A 22,538-nucleotide genomic window follows, 5' to 3' on the forward strand; every position below is an offset into this window, starting at 1 on the left:
CATAGATTAATTAATAATTTTTTAGTTGTTTGTAAATAGTGAAATAATAATATATTATTTGATGCCTGTGTAAACATTGTCACAAAATTTTATCTATGGATAACAGTGTTCACATTTATGTTTTACTAAACAGCGGTTTAAATATTACGTAAGGTGCTTACAGAGGAGGGAAATTGTGATTCGCTTATTTTTGTTGCAGGAGGAAAGGAGTGGTTCGAACAATGCTTAGGTAAACATTTAAATTCCCTTATTTTAAAAATTTTCCTAAAAAATGGAACAAAAAAGGAAAACGGGGGAAATTTCAAATTTAAAATGAAGTTAAATTCGGGAAAATTAAAAAATTACTACGAAAAATTTCGAAGGTCCAGAGATTTGAAAACGAAAGGAAAACATAAAAGATTCCTAAAGAATATTCTTCCCAGAATTTAAATTAAATTAAAACCGAAATTTTCTTTTATACAATGCTACATTTTTTATCTGAATTAAATCTTTTTATTTTTGCTGACAAGCGGGAGGATGAATCCAAAACTTCTAAAGAATATATTTCCCTGATATTTAAAAGGCCCATAAATTAGAGTTTTTAAATATAAATAAATAAATAAATTACTTTCAAATCAAATTCTGTTCCGAAGTCAAATGTAAGTATTGATTCAAAGAATTTTATTATTATTTAATAGAAATTTATTTATTTTATCGTTTTTATGTAAGTTTCAGGTCTTTTTTTTATCTATAAAACTAAAAAAGAATTGCTTCTTTTAAAAGAAATTTAGATAAATAGAACAGACACACAAAAAGCCCCATTCGAAGATGTTTTGGTGCCTACAATCAGATGGTGATTCGCATTTACATCGAGCGTTGCCTTTTATTAACACTTATTTAACAGTCAGTAGATACTAATATTTGCTATATTTAGAGCGCTAGTGTGTTGATAAACCACTTGAGCATCTTTGTTCTTTTGCAAAAGTTCTTCTCTTTTCTTTGCCTGCCTCCTCTCCTTCGCTCTTCTGTTTTGAAACCATATTTTGATCTGCCTCTCTGAAAGGTTAAGGGATGCAGCCAATTCCACCTTCCTTCTTATTGTAATATAACGACTATAATGGAATTCCTTTTCCAACTCTAACCGTTGGTGGTCTGTGTACACAATTCGATATTTGTCTTTTGTCCTGGTTCTGCCTGGAAAGAAAAAAATTGTTAAAATTAATCACAATGTGAAAATAATATAACATATAAAACAGAATTAAGGAACATCCAGTTTGTATTTTGTGAACTTCAAAAGGCTTGAATTCAATTAAATCTTATACTATAATACGAGGAATGGTTGCCAAATCGAAAATCGCCCCAGAATTAATAAACTCCGGTAAACTTGGGGGTCTGGGGTTTTTGGCCACGAGGAATCGATTGGCGCCGGTTTTGAAGCGCTACGGTCGAGCAGTTCGGAGTTACAGATAGGATATTTTCAAACTTTATTAGTTCGCCATAATGGCTATAGATACTTTTCTCCACTCTTATAAATGTATGCTAATGCGAACCTTACAATTGAAATATTAATTTTCGACAACTTAAACCAATAATATACGAAGGAATTAATAATTTAATTGTAAGGTTCGCATTAGTTTACATTTATCAAAGTGGAGAAAAGTTTAACTTTTGTGTTGAAATCACCGTCAACAAAGTCCGACATTTCAACATTCGTCAGATTTCAAGCTACATTTTCAACATGCAGAACGCACCTCTACATGAAATTCTTCAAGTAGCCGGAATTTTGGAACAACAAGCGATCAACTCAATTCTACCCGCAAATGGACAACTAGAAGATACCGTCATTGTTAGAATGCTTCTCCATTACGCCGAACAAGCTTACCCGACCGTCAAAGTTGCCGTACTTCACCCTGAATTTGTCGCACGCTTCTGCGTTACAACAGCGGATGGCGCTTATGAAGGAATGGCTCTTCTCAACGATATCAGCGACCAGAACAAGGCTTCCAACTATCTATACGGCGTTCAACAAGGATTCGACGCGCTACTCATTCCCATTCACAAGAGAGCTCAAATGGATAGAGGCGAGCACTGGATGTTAGGAATTTACGAAGCAAGCTATGGAGAACGTCAACTATTAGTCTGCGATCCAGTCGACAACCCGCTGCCCATCGATGCTGTTTTGAGAAAAATACTGCGACACGTTTTGAATACCGTTGTTACGAATGAAAAGCTGAAAGGATGCATCGTGAAACCTCGCAACGCTTACAACCACCAAGATGACGCGTCTTCCTGCGGAGTTTACATCGTCTTTTATGCTCGACAATACCTCTCTCATCGACGCCCTTTCCTGGACAAGAATTTTCAAGAAGCGGATGAACGGAAGCAAATTTACGAATTCGTTGTGAACAGTGTCTTTAATTGTATAATTTTTTGTTATCAATTACATTTTATTTCCTATGACTTTTCAAACTTTACCTTTGTATATAGAATAGTTCCAAACTCTTTGTTTAGATAGTTTACAATGGTGCACTTTAACCGGTTATCTTTTCACCAATGGTTTCACAAATTTTCTTATGGCATGTATTGTTTTGATAAATCACAATTGAAAATTTAAATCTTCGAGTTAGCTTCGATACCAGTTTTCTCCGAGCGGAGCACGGTCACCCGCTGGTGTTTTTAATAGAAGGACTTGAAGCAATATGACATAGTAAGTAGCTTTGCTTTTTTCGAAAGGTAAATTTTAGAGCGAACTATTTTTGGTATTGTTTCCAGATGCACTGTTGGAATTTCGGATTGTGTTGCATTATTACATAACGTTCAAACTTAACACATTATTTTAAAATTTAGATTAACTATATTAAAATTATTCTTGATCTTGATTGCACCTTGATCAGAGATTAATTAGATGGTGCAATATACGCCCTATCATATTATTGCCTGCATGGAAATGGTGGTAATTTCCCAAAAATGCTCTCCTAAACAATTTTAAAGTATGGATGATCAATAGATTTTATTTTACAACAGTTTGTGAACAGCAGACCCAATTTTTGAGTTTACGACTACCAATGTTGAACTCCGTAGCCTTTGTAATTTTGAACCCAATCCTGAAGACAAGGGACCGCCTGGATCAAGTATTGGGAGAAATTTGTCTTCGTGGAGAACTTTATGATGGATCTAATCCGCATTTGCGTTGGAGAGGAAAACCACGAATACCCCCCACGATTAGCCTGACAGCAAGGGGATTAGAAGCCATGATTCAACTACCACTGAAGATATTTTACTTCAGCACTGTGGTCGATGCGAGCCGGGTGCAGAATTCGTATCGACCAGTCATTGCTTGCTTTCGAACCCGGGTTACTTCATTAGGAGGAGAGCGTTCTATCCCCTGAGCCACCACTTCTAAATGATCAATATATTGCACCTAGCGTTAACCTTGGCCTTTATAAAACCAATAATTTTGTTCATTCGCCGTTGTTTTGTGTGATTATTATTCGTTATATATATTTTGTCTTGCAGCGTTTAAATTGTTACGTTTTAAGAAACTTTAACATTTAAATTCTCGCTCAGAAAGTGCGATTTCCTGTAAGACTTTCAAATGCCAGAATTTAAAGACTTTATAGTACAAGCTTATGAATTACTTATTAGACTAATCGTAAACTTAACAAAGTATGCGTCAATTCTTTTTATTTAGCTTTTAAAAGGGTTCAGTTTTAGGTGTGGAAAATATTGAATCATAACTTTTCTCTTTATATAAGTAATAACTTTCATTGCCTCTCTACACTTTAAGAAAATAATGAAATAAAATCGAAATTTGAAAAACACATTTCCCAGCATGTTCCTAGAAGATTGAAAAGGAGAAAATATTTTTATTTTTGTCAGATCCAAAACAAAAAAATATGAGACGCGTCCTACTTATTTTTGTGTATGTGAATTGAAGTTAACTAAAAAGTAATGCGTTTAAGTTTGCTGTTAAATGTCTGAAAAAATTAAATAATGTGATTATTTCTTTTTTGATCAACTTATAAAAACTTAAATTTTTTTTTCTTCTTCTTCTTGAGTTTCGTACTTTCTTCTTAGTTTTGTGTTTGTTAGTTTCTTCATGTCGAAAAACGGTTAAATTTTCGATTAGCAACAGATTTCATTTGTCGATTATATGACAATAAATTTTGTTTTCAGCTGTCATAAAACAATTAAAGCTTGTATGGCCATCTATCCACTCCAGTTCAAATTTAGATCTAGCTAATTCGGAAAATCAAAGAAATTTGGATGGACGATAAATTTTATTTGTAGAAGTCAAGAAATAACTGAAGTCCTTGAACCAAGAAATCCTGGAGTCCAAGAATCCTGGAGTCCTGGAGTCCAAGAAATAACTGAAGAAATAACTACAGTCCTTGCGAGCCATTTTTACTAACTAGATGATCTCTGGATCAGAAAAATAAAGTGGGATAGCGCTACAATTAGTTTAACAGGAAAATTAACTAACAAATGATACATTATCAAAATATTTCGTACTCCTAGAGATTATGGATTGTTCGCTATTGTCTTCGCCGCCTTAAGTGTGAAAAGGGCTTCAAAAGGCGCCGTATTTCTGATATCGTTTTTGATATCAGTGAAAATATTCTTTTCCTGAGTATAATGGCGGCCTCTTCTGTTTGAGGAGTTGACAATTGATGTCGGTGTATGCAGGACGTGTTTCTGCGATAAGGGAATAAGTCTTTCACCTTATTAACGAGAATCTGAAGCAGTGGTAACAAAAAGTAGGAAGCTTTTCAACACGATTTTGACTTGTGTCAAGACTTGACAAAATAAATATTGATTTTGTGGAACTTTTGTCAACGGGAGTTGCGATTTCTCATTCTCGATGCTCAATCGTTATTTTAAATGTTTAAAAATAATTAATATTAAAAAGCTGTCTTTATATTCTACTCTTAAACTCTACTTTCAATCCCACCTTGTAAGATTAAAATATGTGGAGAATTCTGAGAGTTTCAACTTGAAGTATTTGTAATTTTTTAAAATAGTTGATAAAATTTTACATTGTTTAGCCATTTTTTATACTTCCATAGATAGGAGGAAAAATACCATGACATCAATATTCTTTTACTTTTTTACTATTTTATAACTGTAACAGGTGTATGTACGGGATGTTTCGTAATTATCACTCTTAATATATATTTTTAGAATTTTTGTCAAAAAAGGCTAAGAATGTTATATGCATTATGTCACATATTAACAGTTAAGGGTGGAAAAAATAGCGATATCAGTTGAATCTACTAGAAAAATAAGCGAAATAAGGAAAAAGATAGAAAAGTTGAATACTTGCTGAAATTTGGAATTGTTACTAATTATCGCCTTTTAATTTCTTTCTGTTTCCTTTGACAATCAAACAGGTTTTGTTTTTTCCGGTCCGGTTTACTTATCATTGTGTCGCTTGATTTCGATGGCTTATTTGTATTTTCCTTGGTTAAAGAGTAATTTGTGACTCCCAATGCATTTTTTTTTTGTTTTGTTTTATTTTCGACAAGTATTCTAAAAGTATGTATTAAGTGAGTTGATTATGGAAGATTCTGTATATGTATTATTTCAGGCATACACAAGGTCTCAAAAGCTAGTTCACCATTCTCGACTTTTTTATTTGAATCCTCAAGTTGAATCTTTCCGGAAAAAAAACAAAACAAGGAATGCCTTGCTGCTAGAGGAAATAATTAAACTTTATTAACCGCGTATGCCAGATTGCATATTTAAGTTGAAAAAGGGTCAGAGCAAGCAGTATTTAAAGTGGTTTGGATTTTCCCATTCTTTATTTAAAATATATATTCTCTCTTCTATGAGCTATTTTCTTCCAAGACGCATTTTTCACTTTCATTATTTTTGTAATAAATAGGAAACAACTCTTTTGAATCATCTAGAATGTAATATTTCAGTTGAAGGTTTTAAAAACGAAACCTATCTATTAAGATATCACATCTTATCGCACTCGGAAAAAGGCTCGGTGAGGTTATAATTAGGGAATTTTACTATAATGAGTTTCTCGATCACATTATTCGATGTCCATAACACTAACACATAACATTCTTTATGCAAGTTTTTTTTTTCAGTATTCTTAATGCGAATAAAAGTTTGCTTGACTAATTTAATTGGAATTAGAAAATTATTGAAAGTAGTAAGAAAGTACTAAAAACTAACGAGCATTTCATAAAAAATAAATACGTTAATAGTTCGAAAGAAGCGTTGTTATAATTTTGGATAATGTAATTTGTTTCAATCAACTTATTTTTCCTTAAACTATTTTATATTTAAATTAAATCTAGGTTTCTTTATAGAGAAACAAAGCTCTTAATCTACAAAACTCTTGTCCCACCAGTTTTGACATACGCTTATGAGGCTTGGACAATGACAAAACAGGAGGAAAATTGTATCGCAACATTCGAGAGATAGATTTTGCGGAGTATACTTGGTGGTGTAAATGAAAACAATAACTGTAGAAGGAGATTTGACTTTGAACTGTACAAGATTTACAAACAACCAGATATTATCAAATACATATAAATAAATAGAATGAATTGGATGGCCCACGTGATTCGAATGAGTGATGACAATACAATAAAAAAGATACTGCTTTTTAGACCCACTGGAACAAAAAAGCGGGGAAGGTCGAGGTTGAAATGGGGTGACTTAGTAGAGTCTGATTTTCTCGCAATTAATGAAAAGAATTGGAGATCAAAGGTGAATCAGAAGTCGTCATGGAGAAATCTTCAGAGGAAGGCATTGGCTCACATTGGGCTGCCTGGCCAACTATGATAATGATGATGATTTTATATTTAAACTTATTATGAAAAAAAAAATATTTTTGTCGCCTTTCCATACAATTCTCTACAAGAAGAAGATTGATCTCTGATAATAAGAAATTACCTGGTTTTGAAATTACCACGGTCAATCATGAGTGCAATTAGGTTGACCAAATCCCAAGTTTATATAGACTCTTAGATATTCGTAAGTGCAAAACAATACATGGTATCAAATTAAAACTGATGAAATAGGGTTTGAAATTATCATGATCATATTATATATACATATAATTTTTTTATTTTTTTTCATAAGTCAAGTTGCATGTATGACTGAAGTTAGAAATTATCACGCGATCATTTTGCTAGTGCTTAGGATACTGGGAAAAAATTAACCAATTCATAAGTTTTCAGAGACCTTGATATTTTTTTCTTGTAAGACAAAACATAGTGTCAACACATTTTTATCTATTTTCTAAAGAGGAACATTAAGATGTTATGCCTTTCAAAATGAATTCAAATGTTATTTATTAAGTTAAATCATGTTTTTTCTTTCAAATTTCGGTCATAAAAATAATAAACTATTGCTCGGAGGTAATAATTTACTGCCTTAAAATTCGTTACTAAAAAATATCTATGAAAACTCAATTTTTATTCGTCTAAATTTTCAGAAATTTTGTTTACTAAAAAAATGTACCTAACTTGCTTTCATGAATTAAATAAAATTAACTCATTTTTACGCATTTAGTTGCAACTGACTTATGACAAAAAATTGCACATTGGATTGGATTAAAAGGAAAAATTTTACTAGGTTTGATAGATAAAAGTTACAAATATTTCCTTTTAACAGTATCAAAATGAATATATTTAGACACTTCTACACACCCTTTAAAAAAAACATTTAAAAGAATTTTAGAGAATTGTGAAGACATAACATGGTGTCAAATTATCGTCTGAAGTCATTGATGGCTGCATTTAAGTTCTCCCCCCTCGAAAAAACTGTTTTAGAGATTTTTAATGGCAAAGATCTATTGATCAATTGAGATCTTTAAAGGGAAAACATTATGTCAAATTATCGTCTGATTTTTAAAGATCTTGAGGACTGTCTATCGTCTGAAGTCAATCATGAATACATGTTAGCGCCCATCAGCAAAAAAAAAAAAGGATAGAAAGAAAAAGAAATTTTTAGATATTTTGAAGACAATTAAATTATCGCCAAACTATCGTCTGGTATCGTATTGTGTCTATTTATCGCTTGAAGTCAATCAGGAGTGCATTTAGGTGCATCCGCCCCCGCCAATTTTTTTTTTTTTTTTATATAAGATTTTTAGAGATTTTGTGGTCAAAATTATCGTATCGAATAAACAAATTATCGTATAAGAAGGGAATTGAGATGTCTGATCAGTGTCTTTCAAGATCTAGACAACTTTTATTTATAAAGTTTGTCCATATTTTTTCCAACAATCCTCTGTTTTAAAAAGTCACTAAATAGTATCTGTCAAGCACTATAGTTGTTGCCATAAAAATAATAACTTATACACTGAAGTAATAATTTATTATCTCAAGACCGGTTGCTTCTAAATCTACTAAGTTATTACGCATTTAAATTCTCAGAACCGCTCTAATTCCCCAAAGTGTTAAGTTTTAAAGATAATATTCCACAACAACGTCGCCAATCGAATTTCCCATAAAGACAAAATTGTTGTTTGGGAATCGAGAGCGATACTTTGAAAACATCAGCCCGCTACAGAATAAATTCCCCGAGTTGTTATTGCTTACCAAATGCATATTTTACCCACAAATGCAGCATGCGGGCGGGACATTATATTTCAGCGATGAAGAACGACTATATAAATGAAGAAGATAAAAAATAAAAAATTGTCACTCCATTTAAAACACCATTCGCGGTTAGAACGCATTACGAAGAACGATCGGTTTAGATGGGCCGATTACCAGCCGAACATAGTAACGAGTCCCCCGAGCCCGACTATTCGTTTTGAGAAAAGCGGAACGACCGGGGCGGCACTCCCGATGGTCGTTCATCAAGCATAGACATGGGCGAAATGTGCCCATTGGCTTGCCTCTGAAAACGATATGGAGGCAGTTTTCGTTATGGTTGGGGAGGGCGTGATTCGTTACCTCTCAACGGAAGATTTTTTTTTTTTTGCCATGCATTTGTTGTTTCTTTAATCGAGTGGCTAGATAAAAAAAAAATTCCTTCCTCTCAATTATTCTCTCTCCATAAAATATAATAAAAGAAAGGATTTTAGTTTAAGTAAATACTTTTATATTGACTAATATGTATTTATTTAGTGAAGGAAATGTTTAAAATATTCGTGGAAAACATAAGAACGGTTGAATAGCACATATAATATAGTAATGTACTGTATTTTTTTTTAAATATGGAGCTTTTTCTTGTGCAGTTAACTCCACGTATTATAGCATATAGACGTAACTGCACATCCGATATATTTCATTTCATTTATTCAACAATGAAAATTGAAAATTTGAAAAACTCTCGGAAAGGCTGCAATTTACAAAATTGCTCTCTAAAAAAATTACGTTATTAAAAAAATAATAATAATTATATTACTTTTGGGTAAAAAAAGACACTTGATCATAATGTCTTCAGTCCATGATAATGAAAAGGGATGGCTTTCATGAAAAAAGCATTATTTCATAATGTGTCCTGCCTTAGTGCTATGATACCACCTGCTACTGTTACATTGCCAGTGATCTTATTTATAGTAGAAAATATATATTAAATTCAGCTTTTTTATTTTACACAACTATTTAATAGCTAACTAAATTTTTCACCTATTAATTAGATACCATATTTTTTAGAGATTAATTTCTACGCCAAAAGACGCCATGTCTAATTTTTATAATGCAAATAAAAAAGAAAGTTCGAAAAAGCCGTCATTTTAAAATTTTGGAAATGACGGTTTCTTTGAATGCCTATTTTAACTTATTTCTTATACAGAACGAAAAATAAGCATGCAAAGTATGGCGCGTTATTTTTGCCGGGGTGTGAACTATTTATTTTTAATCGAATCGAAATAGTAGTCGTTCCAGAATATGAAAATTGCAATTTTTTTTTTAAATTAATTTTTTTAAAAATTGTTCTACATTTTTTGCATTTATTTAAGCTTCGCTTGATAGGTTGAAGGCAGTAAATCAAAGAAAGAAAAATCTATTTTATAACAAATTTGCAAATTTTGTACGTCATGCCTAGCGCTTCATAAAATCACATGTTAAGCATTTGCATTTTAGAATATTACGATAGTTTATTGAGTTCATTTAATATAATTGCATAATTTCAGATCAGATACCGATTTACTATCCTCTATGTATTTTACAAGTACAATATGGCAGCGAAAAATGATATAAAAATACAATGTTGTGTGATGACGTGTGTTTTTTAATAAGCTACCAAAAAAATGCAACTTTATACCTGAATAATGTCAATTTATATGACTTAACAAAGTTTTTATTATCTTTATTTTGAAAAGTTTTTATTAGTTATAGTTTTGATTTTTTTTATCATAAAACCCGCAAATTTTCAAGTGTTCAAAACTCTAAATTAAACATGTAAATGTACAAGGCTTGCTTCCATAAGCCAAATTTATTCCGTCCCGATGTACGGTAGTCGTAAGTTACATGTATGATTTTATTTATGTAACTGAAAGTATTATTTTTTCAATAAGTTTCTAATCTTTGTTACTTCTTAGAATATAATCAAATCAATGATCGCAGAAACGTGTACAACTAATCGGATGTTTACATAAACATAAAGGAAGTTTGTATTTGGGTGATTTGCAAGAAAATGTCAATTGAATCATTATCATTTCAAGATTATAGGGATAATACTAGGAAATTATAGTTAGAAAAAGTATGCCTTCAGATTTCCTTGATAAAAGATGCATGCAATTATAGATGTATAAGTTTTCTAACCTTTCAACGTTAAATATTTACCATTTACTAATCATATAATTTGTTTAAGTTTATGGAAGAATTTACCCCGACCCGCCCTTAATTAGGGCATACGGGTAATATAATTTGTTTAAATCAGTTTTTTACTTAAAATATTAACATGCAATGCAGGTGACTTAAAGTATAATTTGTTTTTAATTTAAATTAAAACTTTAATGTGCAATACATGTAACTAAAAGTACTGAAGTAAATTTGTATTATTTCTTGCCTGATGTTACTATTTAAATATTATTTCTTGTGTGTCCGCGACGTCGGGTTGCTATGTCAATTCTCTAATAACTCCAAAATCATTTGTGCCAGGTTTCTGATATACACACATAAACTGTAAGGGGGCAATTTTTATTTCCACATCTTAAAAATCGCTTAAAATTTTTTAATTAGTCCTTACGGGAAAGATAGTAAAATTATTTTTTCGTATTGGTTTAACATTAGTTATTAGGGAGCAAATTTTGCTCGCAAATTTATATTTGGCAAATTTATGTTAGCTTCTGAACGGTTCCGTACGTAAGATTTGAAGTAATTGCGCTGGTGCACTTCTGGTGAAATGCGCATGCGCCCGTGAAAAGATATCAAATTTACGAAAGTGAAAATAAGAGATTTTTAAAAAATCCCTGAGTAAAAAAGGTTAACGTTGTGGAATATCATTTTAACCTTGACCACAAAATTAAAAACAAACATTTACAATGGATGTAGACTATTTTTTAAAAGCCGTGGCATACGATTCAAGATATTTTTCTTTATGTGAAACTGCGGATATGTGAGGAACTGCGGATTATAGATTTTAATGAATTCAGGGATAAAGAATGCAGCTTATTATTATTATTATATTTAAAAAGTATTATTGAACTTCTACTGATTATATAACTTCTTTCAACTAAATGGTATAATTAAAGGAAATATAATTCACACTTTTGAAATAGCGAAAATATATATAATTTATTATGGAACTGGTGCAATTAGACAGCCATAATGTTAAATAAAAACCAATATTTTTTTTATTTTTATTGAATGAACAAATGGTTGTAAGATCGAAAGGATTCATTTTTAAATTTCGTCAATACATTTCCTTAAATTCGCATTCCATCATGCTCAAGTTTTTAGTTCGAAGATAGTCTTAAACAGAAAACAACACTTAACAGCTATAAACAGCGTGCTTGTAGCTTTGTCTTGTAACTTTAATTACGCCAACATAACGTAAGGATGCGTAGCATCTAAAATAAACGGGAGCATGCGCAGTTGCTTTAATCTTACGTACGGGAGAGTACGGAAGTTAAAGTAAGAGTGCGAAATCTCCCTATTATTTTAAATAAAACTGTAGACGAATCTGTTTAAGATTTTATTACACGTTCTTTAATGTACAATTATTTTTTACAAGATTATTGAACAACGTAAATGGTATGTAGATCACCAAGTTAGTATTTAAAAAGTAAACTTAAACGGCATGTATGCTTTGTTTATAGCTTGTTTATAGTTTAAGTACTTTAAAATGAACGGTAATTGAAATAAAGAAAAATAAGCTATGTGTTAAAAAGTAAAATCAATTGAGAAAAGGCACTGAAACGAGAGGAGCCGTGAATAAATTGCAATATATTATTGAAGGTAATAATGCTTAATTAATTTTGATAATTACATTGGTGTTATGGTAATTAGTGTGGTTTTTAGTAGGTATGAAATATATTAGGGGGACCGGAAAGTAATGTCGTTTCGGTGCATTTGATATTTGTTATCAAGATTTTATTTTTAATCAATAATGTATTCACCTTGTAACAACCTTTCAATGCCGGATCGAAAATGAATCGTAATTAGATAGAAAAAAAATGAAATGGTTTTTAAGACTAACGAATATTTGATACGCAGAAACGACATTACTTTCAGGTCCCCCTAATACTAATACAAAAATAATATTCTGTACTGTGGTAGTAGGATTTTTACTGTGCTTCTAAAGAGATAAGTACCGGAGAAAACAGCTTGATTGTGGTAAATTTCGACTGTCATAAAGATGGCTTCGAGCAACAGCATCCCGCCAAATGATACAGATTACAGTTCTTCTAAAACGCAATATGAGTTAGATTATGCATAATCTAATAACGTAAAGGCATTGACAAAAGTAATCAATAAGAAATGGAGACATTTTAGCTTCATTAATTGTATATGTCTTTCAGTTTTGTGCATGATTTCGTATTGTTCTTTAGAACTGTACAAAAGTTAAAATATTCGAACGGTAGTTAAAATATTCGAACGGTAGTTAAAATGTCGGTAGTTAAAATATTCGAACACAACTCAGACTCCAAACTTTCCAGAGAGCTTCACTCCGATTTCAATCCATACCCAATTAAAATTTCCACCAAATTCTAATGAAGTATTAAGGGTTATGATATACTCTTTTTTGTTACATATCTTAATTAGGGCTATTAATTATACTGATAATTGGATTTTTATTCTTATGCTGAACCTCATATGTCTAGTTTTATATCTAGTTTTGATTTATGTCTGAACTTTATATCTAGTTTTGATCTATTCTATCAACTATTATAAGAGAATTCTACTATTATAAGAGAATACTATTATTATAATATCTACAATTATAAGAGAATAATATATAAGAATAATAATATATACAATACATATCCAGTTTTTTTTTTTTTTTTTTTTGTCAGTATCAAATTTACAAAATAAGAAAACATCGAGAAAAAAAATATAAAGCGCATTTTTAAAAAAAACAAACTATTTCATGAATCCTAAGAATGAAAAAATAATATAGTTAAAAAAGTTTAAAAACAGCAACTTTTAATTAGTTCTGCACGAAAAATTAAGAAATAAAATATGAAGTGAAACTTGTAAGAATCGAGTTGAAATAGTCTCAGTTAGTTATCCAGACATTACGCTCTTATTTTATATAAATTTTATCTTAAAGTGTGCTGCAGGAATTTCTTACAAAATTGTTAAAGAAAGCAAATGAAAAGTCGGTGGTTTCTAATAACAATAATAATATAAATAAACGCCGACTTTTCATCCGCTTTAAATATTTTATAAGAAATTATTGCGGAATATTTTAAGATAAAATTTATATAAAATGAAAGCATAAAGTCTGCGTTACTAACTGAGACTATATGAGCACTTTTCTAAAATAGTTCTTTTATTTTTAGTTTTTTTAAAAAATTATTTTACTTGAGTTAAAGACTTAAGATTGAGTGGATCATCGTTTTTCGGAATAGTTTTTAATTTTCAATTTTAGCATTTCGTTAATGGATACACAGAAAAAAAAATTCTGGTGAAATTACAGTACTGTTTGGTAATAGAATTTCTGGTAAAAAAAACAACAACATAATTTTGGTAATAAAAACCAAATTATACGGTATTTAAACTGAATGGCATTTTATGGTATTTCTCAGTATAGAAAGGCAGAAAGCTTCTGTAAAAGATTAGCAGTTATTCTGCTGAGTTATTGTTAACTTAGCAGGAAAATATTTGAGCTGCAGTCAAATTATTGTCAATTATTATAAAAGTGGTGTAACCTCATATTTTAAAAATATGTTTTTTTGTATGATTGTGTTACATTTATTCATATCTTTCATTGGAATATATGAAACAACTCCAACGAATGCATTAAAATCGTACAAATAGATAACACAAACTGAATAATTATGTTGTGCAAGGCAGAAATTTACAATAAGCTCATAATTTCGAAATTCATTTTCATGAGGATACAACATTTTAAAAACGAATGACCCATTTGGTGTGACATATGAATATGTATTTTCCTAATACAAATATGTTACAGTTTATGGAAAGAATAAATTTGAAGTTAATAATAATTTAAAGTCACGGAACATAAAAATAAAATATCAGTATTTCTAATTTTTAAAAAAAAAATAAGATAAAAAAATTAAAAAAAAAAATTATGAAAAATATTTTTATTCCATAAAAGTTTCGCTTTTTATTTCATAGATGCATTACAAATGCAACCTGAGAGTATTTATTGTAAGATTTTCACAAGTAAGTACTTCAGTTATCACGTTCCTTTTCAAGTAAATTAGGTAAAACTAAAAGTTAAATAACTTTTACAAATTGAGAGATAAAAATGCATCTTAGTAAGACTTATTTCCTACTAAGACTTATTTCCTGTAAAATTTGCTTCTTTCTAATCTGCCTATGTATGAGAGGGAAACACTATAGCAATAACGGCAAAATCCGGGATTTCATTTATTTTAAAATTTTATAATTTTTTATTTTATTTTTCATGAACACTATATTTTTATGAACATTATAAGCGAATGAATAAAACTTCCTGTTTGGTAAAAGTCGCGATAATAATAAAAAAAAAAGAAAAAAAGTCAAGATGATTATAGTTAATGTACCTAAGTTTCAATTTGAGTTTTAGGTACTGTTAAACTGTACTTGAGTTTCAAAAGCGTTAAAGCGAAAATAGAACATTTAAAAGTATAACTTATAGATGCTATGTAATATGTAAAGTTACTTTTTTGTGATTTTGTTATAAAAATTAGTATGGTGACAACCATAAGTACGTTTTGAATAAATTCTTTTTCCATGTAAATTTTTTATATGAATTTTTATAGGTAAAAAATAAATATATAAAGTAGTTCCAGTTGGTAGAAAAAGAGGCAGGCCGAATTTGAGATTGATAGATGACCTCGAGAAAGACCTTTTGGTCTGAACAACTAAAAATTGGAAAGCACTAGCGAAAAAATAAGTCAGTCTGGAAAAAGCTTCTTGAGAACGCCAAGGCCCACCCTGGGCTGTCGAGTCACTTATAATGATGATCATAAGTAGTTTCTTAGAAAAGGTACATCGAAAAAGGTCAGTTTTAGCGTTACTAATAGGCCCTGCCGACTCTCCTTAACTAAATTTAAATTAATTCATTTTTCTCTATGCGTTAACAGTTTTTTATAGATCTAAATCAGCACAGTATATCTTGATGATAATTCATTACCAAGTATCTGAGCAATTTAAAATATTGTATTGTAATTAGCATTGTTATTGGTTCAATTTTACATTTCTATGATTGTGTTAATTATAATGAATTTGCTTTATGTAAGTTATTTAATGTATTACCGCAACATTTATTCAAAAACCTTTTAAAGAAGAAAAGGGAGAAAACATTAAATGTATAACAGCTTTGAAAAATCGCTAAAAATCCAGAAAGTCCTCGGAATACCTAAGGTTTCAATAACAGTTTCAAGAAGTATTTGTATGTCCAATTATACATGAGATCTTTAAGTTTTTTTTATAGATATTAAATGTATTATTTTGAAAATACTGAAGTTAAAAACTTTACTAATACATATGTTCTATTTAAAAAAAATAATAATTACTGAGCAATACAGTGAAAATACCATTTAGCTGTACATTATCCCCTGTTAATTTATAAATAATTAATACACGGTAAAAGTTTCAAGATTTTGTTTTGTTTCTGAGAAAAAGTTACATAGTAAAGTATTAATGATCACATTTTGAGTCAACATTATAATGTAATGTACGAAATGGAATGTAGTGTTTTGTTTACGTACATTTTGAAATCGAAAATTAGCTGAATTTTAATTTGAGTATATAAGAAACAATGAACTGTTGAAAACGTCTTTAATTGCATATTTCAAAAAATTACAATTCTAAAAACTGATTTTTTGGGGGGGAGGGGGGGGAGAGGTAGCCGACTCTCTAAGAACGGTAGGCAACAGTGAATCACATATTACCTCATTAGCTAAATATTGATTCCTCTAAAAAAATTCCAAATAAGCAATCAAACAATATAATGCATTTGGGTGTCTCATTTAACCCCTTTTAGGTAAAGCGTAGAAATTTTCTAAAATGTTAAATCTTTTTCATTGAAATATGCTTAAATTTAAAAAAAAAAAAAAAAAAAAAAACGTTCATGAAAAATAATGTTTTATTTGAGAAATAAAGCGGTGTGTATAAGTACCAATGGCTAAGTCATTTAGTTGAACTCTAGTTTTTTTTATGACATTTGCTTTATTTTTATTTTATTTACAGATTTAGTTAATCATAAATTAGTTAATCATTAATAATCATAAATCATAATTTAGTTAATCATAAAAACATATAATTACCCTCAGATGGAATAATTATACGTTTTCAAAAAATCGAATTCGTCACTAACCGTTTCAAATTTTTTTTAAAGAGAAAGAAAAAAATAAAACTAATGAATTTTGAAATTTTTTTAACCGAAAATGTTGACTCCAATTTAATTACAAATATGTTTTAGATGTCCCCAGAGCCCTTAAAAATAGCAGAAAAATGGAATTAGTCAAAAATATACGTCCCAATGTTAAACAAAAAATAAATAAATAAAATGAAATGGAGCATTTACAGTTGTGCCTGAAAATGGGCATGAACATCATAGCCTAGATTTCAGATTCCATGAGAAAAGATTCGACAGCATTTTCTCGCAAGTTAACTTCCGATGATCCTTACTCTTTGTAAATTGACTTATGCTTGACTTTGTTTGATTATTTGGCCACAGTTTGTAGGGTTCCTTTATCATCAAAAGGAGAAAGCTATTCCAGAAAAATGTGGTGAAAAGGGAAGTTCTGCAGTAATTAACAAAGAAAGAGTTGGTAAATATATAATAGCAAAATTCCAGGTCTTAACTCTGTGGGGAGCAGTCGTGAGAATTATAAGGATAGGGTGGACTTCCTCCGCAGATCTGTCTTCTTCTCCAGAAGCGTTCATAAGGCACGGTCACCGTGAGAAGTTTATGATTTATGAGTTTCTACAAGAACTAAAATAAGAAGGATTTATCTCCCTTTCCTCAACCTCTGATTACTCTTTCCGCTTCTATCCAGTATAAAAGTAGATTGTTTAATAATTTATATAAATGTCGGTATGGAATATGTTTTTGAGATATGAAGTTAATTTGTTACGTAAAACATTGAAGTTATATTATAAGTATTTTTAATGAAACTCTGAAAAAGGATATGTAATCAGTAGAGAAAATTTAAATAGTTGAAACGAAAATATAATTGACTATATAAAATTGTTAATATTCGCTGAAAGGCTGAATTAATGAATGAATTATAACTTATAGACAAACTCTAGTCTCTTAAAAAATACTGCTATAAAATAAACTGTTTTTTACAGAAAAGTGAAGTTGCGTATTAATCTTTATGTGACTTGCGCAGTAGGGGAAAAAAATTAAAGCAATTCTTCGAAAACTGTATTGTCATGTGAAAAATGTTTGCAGCGAATAATATAATGCTTTCATAAATGTTGTGAGTTTACAAGAATTAAACCTAGCTCTTACAAATAATGAATGCTGTTTTTTAAAATAAATAATGTGGTTAAAAAATAGTTGATGTAAGCTAAAAAGTAATTTTGAAATGATTATTTTTTATAATGCAATATTATCGATTTCGAATGTAATCATAAATTGCTTGTCAGACTTTTTTGACTATAGTTTTTTCTGAAGTGTTGCAAGTGAAGAGCATGAGACCATTAGAGATTTAGAGTTGTTAGAGGGCATAAAGCTTTTATGGGCTTTTTGTACTCGCAATAAAAATGTCAGTTAAATAAGATAATACTTTTAGAAGAACTAGCTGCCTTTGGCGGGCAGCTTGTTCGTTCTCTCACTTTTTCGGGGCTCTTCTCTGCTTAGTATGATAAACGTACTATAATGTTGAAATATATGATATCAATTAATAATAATGATAATATCAATAACCTTTTCTGGATTCGTAACTTTTACTCATAATATTGAACGATTTCTCAAGACAGAGCTTGAATTTATTCAGACGACAAATTAAGTACCGACATTTATATAAATCCATTTAATAATTCGCACCTGAATCTATATGAACTTGATATTTGCACAATCCAATGTTGCCACCCAATTAATTAAATATTTGACTTAAATATCTTATTGTTGGAAGAAATTTTCCCAAAAAAAGCGTACTTTGTTAATGGGAAAAAAATCATAATAATATTAATTTTCTTGGTGCATGTAGGCTTCTACTTAAAAATTCGTAGAATAGTTGTAGTTCGTGAGCATTTACACATTTTTAAAAGGAAACAATGCATTCAGCATTCTGCGAATGACCTGATTTCAGCTAACTTAGATAAAGTGATACCCGTGATTTTGGGGTCATGTAAGACAAGCATAAAAGATAATGGTTTTGAAAAATTCTAATTATGAAAGCTCCTAACATAAAAATGCACGTTTAAATTCTCAATTTTTTTTTCAATTATTACTTTAAAAAAAATTCATTTAAAATTTCTTAAGTTTTTCTGAGAAGACTAAAAGTTTCTTAAGTTTTTCTGATTTGTGATTATATTAAAAAAAAATCATCATTTTTCATCGTTTTTAAAAAAATGTATATTCTTTTTAGATTTCAAAGTTCCAAAATAAATATTATGTATCAATTTAATTGGTTAAATGCTAACAGTAATCTTAGTTCCGCAGGGCATATGCCCAACGCCTACCCGAAATGGGTCATGATATGCCCCGAATTCCTTTCTGAAAATAATACTTGCATACAGCCAAAAATTTTGAAAGGGTATTTCTTCGAATCGTCTCCTTTGGTGCCTTGCGGCTAGTTGGAAAGCGTTACGATTACATCACAAAAACAGTTTGCTACGCTTATTATCTTGGTCGGTACTTCCGGCTATTTCTGGCTTTTGCGTAAAATTGCCTGTTTGGACAAAAAGGACGGGTCGGTAAACATTTGTAAAGTTACCGCATGTGTGGTCTTTGTGGGGAAAGTGATTTAGGCGACTGTCTGGCTAAATTCGCTGACCGTGTCAGTGTGTCCACCTGCTCAAATTTCCTTTGATGGTGGTAATGGAATTAACGGCAAAACTGCAAATTGTAAGCATGGCGGGTTTTTTCTGCTACAGAAGGTCATGGCTTAAAACATGATTTCGGAAAAGAAAGAAACAATTATTGGGGAGATAATGTAAACTATTTTTGTTTTATTTTGACAAGGAACGCCTCGTTATGATCGAGAGCTTGTTTGTTAAATATTGCAATTTTTAACTTCTTTAAATAAATTCGTTTTATATGTTTATCGAATAAAAATGGAATTAGTTAAGAATATAAGAATTTTTGGAGATTAATGCTGCACACTATGATTCTGTAAATTAATATTTTCTTTAGGTTTCCAATTTGCAGCTTACTTGTGACCTAAAAATTCAAAAATATGATATGATTATTTTAAGGAAATGGATGCTGCAAATTATTTTGAACATTATGATTATGAAAACTAATTTCATTTTTAAATTTTCGATTTGAAACTTCGATTGAAAGTGAAGTCTTTGCATTATTAAACATTTCATTCTTTTCTTTGGGACTTGAACTTTTATACTATCACAGATCTATTTTCAAACCATCGTTTTACTGTTATGATATGATATTATGTATAATATCATATCATAACTAATAATTTAAATAAACTTTTCAGAATGATCTTTATTTATTTTTTCTTGGTTTTATTTTTTTTCTATTATTTACTAGTAAGTAGTACTTTAAAACCCATATGTTTATTACAAATATCTTAAATTCCTAACAAATAAATAAATAAAAATAAAAGATAAAACGTAAATAAGTAAAAAATAAATGAATTAAATAAATATAACTAAATATGAAACTCTGTTATGGAAAAGTTTTTTTTTAGTTCCATAATATTTATTAATTTTTTTGATTATCTAACATTGTTAATTGTATCATAACAGTTTATTTATTTATTTTTTTATTTTAGTGAAATAAGGTTTTGAACAAACTTTTAATAGTTAATACTTTCATAATGAACTAAAAAATGAGAAACAAAGGTAATTTGCTTTAATTTACCAAGATAAAAAGTTACTCATTGTAACAACTGCAAGTAAATTAACTTCCTTATACCATTCGCAGTAATAAAATATACTTGTACGAGCGAAAAAATATTGTAAGGTCAAAACTAACTAACTTTAATTCGCAATTTTTACTCGCAACAACATTAAAATAGATTTGGAACTGTAGATTATACTACAGTATTGGATGTACTGCTGTTTCAGAGCTACTGCTGCATTAGATGTACTACTGTATTATCTAACTCAGCAGATACAGTATAGACTCAATATTAAATGTTTTTCAACATTAATTTTTTTTTATTTTCCCCTAAATTTTAGTTAAATAAAAAAAAATCAAACTTTAATTAAAATTAGAAGTATTTGAAAAAGTTTATGAAATTGTGTACACTAAACCAATACATGAGTGAGTACACTATAAAAAAAATTATAAATTTTGAAATAAATATTTCCGTAAATGTCCACGTGTCAACCAAATAGCGCTTATACATTGAAATACAAACTATAAAATTAATTAATATTTTTGAATTTATGTATCTCTTAATTTTACAAATATTTTGCTTATTTCGCTTTCTATGAGCTCAGAATTTTGCAAACAAAATTTCGAGCTTTTATGGATAAATAAGAACTATCCAATATTTATTTTGGTTCTTTGCTTGATGATGATGTTACAAGTTTAGACAGTAACGAGACAATACAAGTTTCAATTATTTCTGTCCGCACCGAGTAAAATTCGTCTCCATTTTAACGTCAATCCGGATTTTGACCACATCAGTCTGGTTAAAGAGCTTAGAACTTAACTGGAGCTCACGGATGTGTGGCAAAACGAGTTTCAATTCTGTCCTAAACGCTAAAAGCAGAATTTATAGTCATATAAGAAGCGAATAAGATTTGTCGTAAATCAAAATTTCAACTATTTTCTGACCAACTGGAGTACTTACATTTCATCTAGAGCTCTGTGCCTGATGATGTCTGTACTCCAGTACTAGTTACATTCGTTTCTTAAATGAAGTCATAAAATTTATGGTCACTCTAAATTTCGACCACTTTCCGATTTAAGCAAACAGACATGAAACTTATAAAAAAAGATTTTAAAAATCATGTTTTTCAAGCAGATAAAAATTGAGAAAATAATTGTATTTTTGTCAGACCCACAACGGGAAACGTAAGGCTCATCACCTTCGTAATAAATTTTTTATCACCACCGAAAATTTCTCCCACTTATCTTGTGTCCTACATTTTTCTGAACGAGAAAAATAATTTTTTTTCTTCTCATTTTCACTCAGTTTTCAAACGTAGTTTCTAAATGTTTTTTTTTCGTTTGTTTCATTTTATTACTTTTGTTTGTTTCAAATTCAATATTAATCTACTGAGATAACATTTTACATCTACTACAATCTCAGCAATAAAATAGGGTGGCGGCAACTTTCGTTTTTTTCCCATGGGGCTTTGCAATTTCTTTATCGGGAGCAAAAGTACCTGTTGATGGAAAATTAAATGGGAAGATATTCTTTTGATCGTGGGGGCCAAGTGCAAGACATTAATGTCGTAAAAAGGTTTCGAAAAACAAGTCGAAACAAAGGTTTGTGGGGACGCAAATCTTCTAAATGATTTATGGCCTTGCAAACAGATGTATCTTGTTCAAACATGACGGCTAGGTTGCGTATTTCGCCGCCAAAAACGACCGCCTGATAAGCTTGTATCCGATTTTGATGAAATTCTATTTTTTGGCTTGACCCCTTTATACCATACCTGTGCAATTGCGTTGCTAAGGTAGAATTTTTAGATTAAAAGTACGATAGCAAAAACTTATGGGGAAAATATTATGGGGAGATTTCAAACAACATGGGATATTCAAGATAGCAAATAAAAAAAAATGCATTTATTCCTGTTTTGAAACGTTTAATAAACTTGATGGAGTTTAAATGAATCTGGGGTGCATGAGTGTAGGTCCAAATAGGATAT

The 22,538-nt window shown here is 30.0% G+C and overlaps 1 protein-coding gene across 1 annotated transcript in view; it reads right to left on the reverse strand.

The window, feature by feature from the left end:
• Positions 1-658: 658 nt before the first annotated feature.
• cad (caudal type homeobox) overlaps positions 659-22,538 on the reverse strand; it is a 28,856-nt gene continuing 6,976 nt past the window's right edge. Inside the window, 1 exon segment of the mRNA NM_001323804.1 lies at positions 659-1,173. Within this exon segment, the coding sequence (NP_001310733.1) occupies positions 884-1,173 (290 nt within the window). The 3' untranslated portion in view covers positions 659-883.

The sequence above is a fragment of the Parasteatoda tepidariorum genome, chromosome 2 (assembly GCF_982258835.1).
Source record: "Parasteatoda tepidariorum strain Cologne lab strain chromosome 2, Ptep-v5.0, whole genome shotgun sequence".
Taxonomy (NCBI): Eukaryota; Metazoa; Arthropoda; class Arachnida; order Araneae; family Theridiidae; genus Parasteatoda; species Parasteatoda tepidariorum.